This window comes from Periophthalmus magnuspinnatus, chromosome 7 (assembly GCF_009829125.3).
Source record: "Periophthalmus magnuspinnatus isolate fPerMag1 chromosome 7, fPerMag1.2.pri, whole genome shotgun sequence".
NCBI lineage: Eukaryota > Metazoa > Chordata > Actinopteri > Gobiiformes > Gobiidae > Periophthalmus > Periophthalmus magnuspinnatus.
In genome coordinates, this window is record NC_047132.1 from 26737500 (window position 1) to 26744311 (window position 6812).

At 41.8% G+C, this 6812-nt stretch overlaps 2 protein-coding genes across 2 annotated transcripts in view; one reads left to right on the top strand and one right to left on the bottom strand.

Annotated features, from left to right (window-relative positions):
• The window catches only part of scn8aa (sodium channel, voltage gated, type VIII, alpha subunit a), a 35137-nt gene extending 32092 nt beyond the window's left edge, over positions 1 to 3045 (bottom strand). Inside the window, exons 1-2 of the mRNA XM_055223303.1 lie at positions 2989 to 3045; positions 763 to 1097 (exon numbers count right to left, since the gene is read on the bottom strand). Of these exons, the coding sequence (XP_055079278.1) occupies positions 763 to 1041 (279 nt within the window). The 5' untranslated portion in view covers positions 1042 to 1097; positions 2989 to 3045. The remainder of the gene's footprint in view (positions 1 to 762; positions 1098 to 2988) is intronic.
• A 1106-nt stretch (positions 3046 to 4151) lies between these two features.
• LOC117373043 (transmembrane protease serine 11D) lies at positions 4152 to 6606 on the top strand. The gene is made up of 5 exons (XM_033968900.1): positions 4152 to 4197; positions 4352 to 4514; positions 4913 to 5190; positions 6137 to 6279; positions 6364 to 6606. The coding sequence occupies exons 1-5, from the start codon at positions 4152 to 4154 to the stop codon at positions 6604 to 6606; spliced, it is 873 nt and encodes a 290-aa protein (XP_033824791.1).
• The last annotated feature ends 206 nt before the right edge of the window (positions 6607 to 6812 follow it).

Consider the following 6812-nt stretch of genomic DNA (forward strand, 5'->3'; position numbering starts at 1 on the left):
ATTAACTTTTGAACAATTAACAAAGTCCATCATGTGGAACAGCAGTCTTTGTACAGTTACTGCTCTTGCTCTTTGCTCAAAGCCCCATAAGCACATCAGAGATACAATAGTAACAACTCAAGTCTGCATTTCCCAAACTGTACAAAAGCAATTACAATCTGCAGTCAATTGTAAAACTTCTCTGCGCACCTGGAACCTCGGCTTACAGCACGTCACTGAAGTGGTCAAACTAGTGCCCAACATGTGACTCACATGTGACTCACATGTGACTCACTTGTGACGTCATCATCTACTCGTCTCCATGACTCTAAAAAGTATTATAGAGGTCCATAACAGATAAGGTACATTTAATTTAGCTTATTGCTATTTTATCCTAACTGTGTATGTCATCTGTAAGTCAAGACTAAAGTACACTATAGCTGATGTTTCACTATGGCAGGATACAACCATCTAGTGAAAATATAAACTCTCTCACGCACAAGATTTTTTTACATTATGATTACATTAAATAGATCAGTTTCCTTCATTTCAAAACCACTTAAAAGCTATAATCAAGCCACTGACCTTGCTTTTTAAGTGAATAGCTTTCAAATCCAGGACTAATATAAATATACTTCATTTGAGTAGTTCAGGCTTAAAATCAACGGAGCATGTATGTTTTAGAATTATGTGATTTTAAACAGTATTTCATTATCCAAGTCTTAGATACTACTTGATGTGTTGTGTTTGTGTTCTGCGTGTTTCAGGTCCCAGTTAACTCACTTTCTGAGAGTTCACGTAGAATGGGTCTAGATCCTCCAATGGTACCGCCACCAGTCCTCGTGGGATGTCCCCATAGATGTAGGGCAGGCTCTTGCCAGCCTCCAGGTCGCTGTTGGGCTTCGGCTTGTTCTCATCATCATCGTCACGGTAACTGCTGTCCTGCTTGGGTGGCTTTTTCTTTTTCTCCTCATTGATGCGCTGTTCGAGGGCCGCCAAAGATTCCCTGGTGAACTTCTTGAAGCTGTCGGGTCCTGGCGGTGCAAGAAGGGGTGCAGCCATGTTTTCATCCTGCAGCTACTTGGGCTTTAGGTTTGTACCATCCACAGTGGTTAGCTCTAAGGAAAAGAGGAGATTCATTACTTCTTAGCAACAAAACTAGTTACAAATCTTCAAAAGATTATGTGATCACATGTTCACAAGACACAAAAACTCCATGAGTTATATACCTTCAAATTACTTATGTATTTCTTTGATCTATTTTTTATTTTACATGTAAGTTTTCATTATTTTACACTTACTAAATGCACAGTTTTAAGCACAGTGCTGTAAGTCATTCATTGCTGTTGGAAATTCCCTTTACATCTAGGACTCAAAACCTAAAATACCTGAAATACAGTGATCATGAGGAATCAGTTTATTGTATACATTTGGTTTTGATTTTGATGCATTGATGCATTTGGCTTTGATTTTGATGCTCATTTGTATGTCCTTATTATGTATTTTAAAATGAGAGTACAATAATGTAAACACATTCATCTAATTAATTTATAATTGGATCATTGAGAACAGAGTTAATAGAGGGAATTTATAAGCAGACCATTTCTCAAGTCACTACATCAGATTAAATTAAATCAGAATTCTCCCTCATTGAAACTAGGGACAGATTTGAAAAGAGAATATTTGGAAATGATGGGTAAAAGCATTTTGTAAGCATATCCTATACACTTTGAATGTCCCATTGCAGTACTTAACTTGGGTGCTAATGTTAGTTCAGACACCCAGTCAGACACATCTGCATCGTTAAAGATCTGTCACATCCCGGCTACTCTCTTGCATAACACAATCTAATCAATGCTCGTCGTCATCGTGAAATCTCACTGAAAATATCCCGCTTCTGCCTCTGTCTTTGTATGAAAACGTCAACAAAACTGCGAAGAAAAACACGCAGCCTTTGAGCCAAGACGTCTGTTTTAAAATGGACCCCGGAACCTCGCAGTCACTGCCTTCTGCTGCTCTGCTGGCGCTGTCCGCTTCAGCACCACACGAGCGCGCACACGCACACATGCGCGCGCACACTGCACACGGGCTGCATACGGGAGGGTTCACTGAAGGAAAAAACACACTGTGTGGAGAAGCGTTTTGGCCTAGGCGCCTGCAGGCCGCCACTTATCAACCATTCCTCCAGTCTGTTGTTAAACGATGATGACAACAGCCGTCGCGTTGCGCCGTCTCTGGAGTGTCACATTGCTTACATTCTGTCTGGCGTCAATCATATTCCTACTCAGGACACTAAACGTTTCCAAGTCATGGTCATGGGAGGTGACATTAAACATCGCGTCGAGTGTGCATTTTAACGTTTTAAACAACAGAAAGAAAGCTTCCAAAGAAATGCTGCGCAAGAAGTGGTCCAATACAACCAAATAGTCCACAGCAAACTGCTGCAGTGGGTGGTTTGCACTAACTGAGTGTGGAGAATGTCACGCGGGGGTAAACGCGACAGAAAAATGGACAGCTACAAAGCACTGTTCTTTTTTTTTTTTTTTTGAGAATACAACATCACACGTTAGGTTTAAGCACGGTCATTTTTAAAGTAAAAATAACAGCATGTTTTTTTCTGGGTTTTTGCGCGTCGCCTTGAAGGATCTGCACCACACCCGTGAAGCCATGTCGACTGCTAAATCAATACGGACTGTATCAGTGCACTCGTAGCCTACAGCAGGATGCTAGACAGCTGTATTTCACACGGGATAGGCATGACCTAAAACATATCGCATATCATCTGCGAAGAGCAATGACAACACGTTCAAATGAACCCAAAGAGTCGACATGAGCCATAGATGAGCATGACCAGGTAATACTCACGCGTAGCATTAAAGCCCTGGCCAAAACCCTTCTGCAGCATCCCGTCCCCTGGAGAGTTAAAACACGGTCTTTTAACAAGCACTAACCAAAATGATTCGATTTTACCTTATTGGAGGAGAGAGGACCACTGAGATGGCACCCTACCTGAAGCTCATCGCCAACACACTCACTCCCTCGAGCGGCGTTCAGATCAAATTCGACAAAATCCAATCGATTTAAATATAAAAAGCTTTGAGATAGACATATTCTACCTATGGATAGACGTGAACGTGTTTAGCAAGCCCAGACAGTCGCTCTGTCCATTCTGCTCCAAAAAAGGATGCGGGCTGTGCGTGCGCCTCTGCGACATTTACGCAAGGATACCGACACCGACTAAATGAACCCGCACCAAGCAACACACGCTCCACTGTATCTAAACCTATACAACGAAACATACTCACTTTGTAAGCGTTACAAAGAATCCTGGAAGACTGGGCAGGACTGCAGATGTGGAAAAGACCGGAGAGAAACTGCGGTTGTCGCCATATTGTTGCTGCTATCTTCCCCCTCAGTGCGAGCAGTTTCCCTGCATAATTGATGACTCTCAGCAGAATGCAAGGGAGTGTCGGCGAGTGCGTTTCGTCAAATCCTAAAGGTCATTTAGGCCTGCAGCCCGTAAAGGCCCCCAGTGAACGCCTTTTGACCAAAAAGGGGGGCTTCGAGGAGGGGACTGCGTGAGAAAAGCTGCGCACGGTTTTCTGTGCGTTGGCTAAATCTGTGAAGAGTTTAGTGCAGAAATGTAGCGCTGTCAGGCTGTGGGCTTCGCTTTGGTGAAGGCCGGTGTCTGTCCCACACTCTGTAAAAATAGGATTGTTAATACACATGAAGTAAACACGCCTTAAAGATCCTTCCAATGTATGCAAAATCCTAATTTACTCCTAAATGCCACTACACTTAATGCTGACAGTTAATTTGATCAATTGCCTCTTTATCTAATGCTCGCCCTCGCCTCTCATCACTAGCACCAATTAATATGGAAATAAGGGCCTGATGTGCCCACCTGCCCCCTGCTCGTGCCTTTTGTTGTTATATAACGTGTGGGAATCAATCCAACTGGACCTAAAATCACCTTAATGAAATCAACATGGCAGATTGCACCTTCTCATCTTTTGTCTCCAACTGTTGGTTCACTTTTGACGTCCGGCACGCGAGCCTGACGTCACTTTCCGAACCAAGTGCATTTGTTTTTATTTGTTTTGAAAAATATAACTGAACTGGGGGCACACGCCTAAGACGAGATGAAGTTTTGCATATTTCTGGTTCTTTTAATGGCAAAGATTTTGTCATTAGATGCTGTGTACAATGAGAGTGATGGTGAGTCAAGTCAAATTATTATTCTTTTTTACCAATTTTAACAATAACTGACCATCTAAACGTGAATTAGTTACAACGACATGAACATTAGCAAACAGACTAATTCAAATGTTGAACTACTAATTCTGTCTAGATTGTGGGTTGCGATTCCTAGTTGGCCCCCCAGGTGGCTCCAGGATTGTGGGGGGCCAGGAGGCTGTGGAAGGGTCCTGGCCTTGGCAGGTCAGCATCCAGCTCTTCAACACTCACTACTGTGGTGGCACCATCCTGAACCCTCTATGGGTGCTATCCGCTGCCCACTGCTTCATCAAATATCTGTGAGTAAGACCATTTCAGACGCATCTTAACATCTTACACTCTCCTTTACAGTCCTTACATCCTGTTTGATTACATCCATGAATATATTTTGGTATTCTTCCAGGCATACTTTTCTTAGAGGCTCTAATCCCGAATAATCAATATCTTTAAATTGTTTTCATTCTGTCCTCTCTCTTTTCATATTAAGATGTCCCTTTGAAGTCCTCATTTCCGTAACAACTGCCCTTTTCTCATTATTATCATCGTCCCTCACGCACCTGATCTTACCACCATCTTGATATTTAAAACAATTTTGCCTGTAGTGTTCATCACTTAAGAGCCTGTTCCAAACCTATGTTGAACCAAAATGCTTCCATGCAGTTGCTGGTGCCTAATAGATTCTTGTTTGTTCATTCAGTCAGATCAACAGAAAATATTTCACTGTGGTGGCAGGCCTGACGACTCTGTCTCAGCCCGGTGATAACGCACAGGTTCGCCACGTCACAGACATCAGGGTACACAGTGGCTACGATACAGAATCCTCCGACAACGATGTCGCTCTACTGCGCTTAGACGCTACATGGTACTTCAGTGACTATGTACACCCCATCTGCATCCCCAACATCACATTTGAAGAGGTCACACTCAACTTCAGCCACTGCTTCATCTCAGGATGGGGCAGCACCTACTACGGAGGTTAGTCAATGCATCTGCTTAAAGTGTGTAGTTTAAAGGGCCCATATTACCCTATTTTTTGATCTATGATATAATGGTTTTCCTCATCAAAAACCTAACTGGAGTTGTGTTTTTTCGTATCATTTACACACAAGTTCTTCTCTCAAGCAAAAAAACAAAGTAATACAGGAAGTGCTCCACTGTGTTTTTAAACTCCATACATCTTCACTAGAATCATTAGGATAATTTCAACCCTGGAATTGCCATCTCTACTGAACAAAAGGTAATTTGAAAACTAGCGCTGGACGTGGAACAGAGCATTAATAATAATAATAATAATAATAATAATAATAATAATAATAATAATAATAAAGGGTTACTCAAACATGTGTGAATGAAAACAAAACACAATTCTGGGTATGTTTTTGATGAGGTAACAACATTATTACATGGCTAAAAGCTCACAAGTCAATTTTGTGTAATATAGGACCTTGAAAGGATCACAGAGAACGCCTCACACGTATTATAACTGGATGTTTTTGGGTTTTTTTTTCTCTATTTCAAACTGTATAAAGAGTTAGTTGGTAGAATAGGTAGTATCTACTGGGGAAATTATGTAAATGTAACAATTTATATAGTTTTAATTTGTTTAATAAATGTTGTGAAACCAAAGCCAAACAGTCAAAATGCATACTGTAAACCCAGTGATTGTCAAAAGTTCACACACCTCCTTAGACCATTTACTCAGTTATGCCCCATTTAGCTGCCAAAAAATAATTAGAAGATATGAATGTGAATAAAAAAAAATGCACCCTACGGTTGAACTGCTTGAGCAAATGAAATAAAAGCACTGTAGCAGATATACTCCCTCTTTTAGATGTCTACATTAAGCATTGTCAAAAATAAATCATACCCTCAGCTCCCTGCTATTCTTACGCGCATACTGTTGTATATTGACTTTTGGCAGGGTCTGGAGTGAACAGATTGCGGGAAGCAGAGGTGGAACTGATTGACCAACGGACATGTAACTTGATCAACTGGTACAGCGGCATGATCACCGAAAACATGATCTGCGCTGGTTTGGAGAGCGGCGGGGTGGACTCATGTCAGGTTTGGGGTCCCATTTCACTAGAGGAGAGAGTTTAAGTTAAAACGTCAGGGTAACGCGTGTTTGTTTGGATGTTTGTGGTGTAGGGTGACAGCGGTGGGCCTCTACAGTGCTACAGTGAGGACCAGGGGAGATTCTACCAACTGGGAGTGACCAGTTTTGGATACGAGTGCGGACTCCCGTTCAAGCCAGGGGTGTATTCGCGGATCAGCATGTTCTCAGAGTGGATAAAGAAGACGCAGGAGAGGTCGGCAAGTGAAAAGTCCAGTCAAAGTCAGGTGTTGGTCATCCTCAGTGCTGGAGTAGTGCTGCTGCAAATCAGGCAATAAACACATTATTCATAAATGTACAAATCACATATTTCAGAGGTTTTTTTTCCAAACCAACAACCATCAAAAAGTGTTCTTTTCACATATTCACATAATAGATTTACCCTCCGATTCATATAACTGTGTTTACTCAAAATTAGTCAACAGCCCTCTGAGTTACAATATAAGGCACTCTCTGGAGCACACTGCCCAAACACCTCAGAGAC

Coding starts and splice junctions, on each gene's coding strand:
- LOC117373043 (XM_033968900.1), top strand. CDS start 4,152: ATGGCAAAGATTTTGTCATTAGATGCTGTGTACAATGAGAGTGATG. Junction 4,198..4,351: donor TGTGTACAATGAGAGTGATG/GTGAGTCAAGTC, acceptor TGCGATTCCTAG/TTGGCCCCCCAGGTGGCTCC. Junction 5,191..6,136: donor GGGCAGCACCTACTACGGAG/GTTAGTCAATGC, acceptor GACTTTTGGCAG/GGTCTGGAGTGAACAGATTG.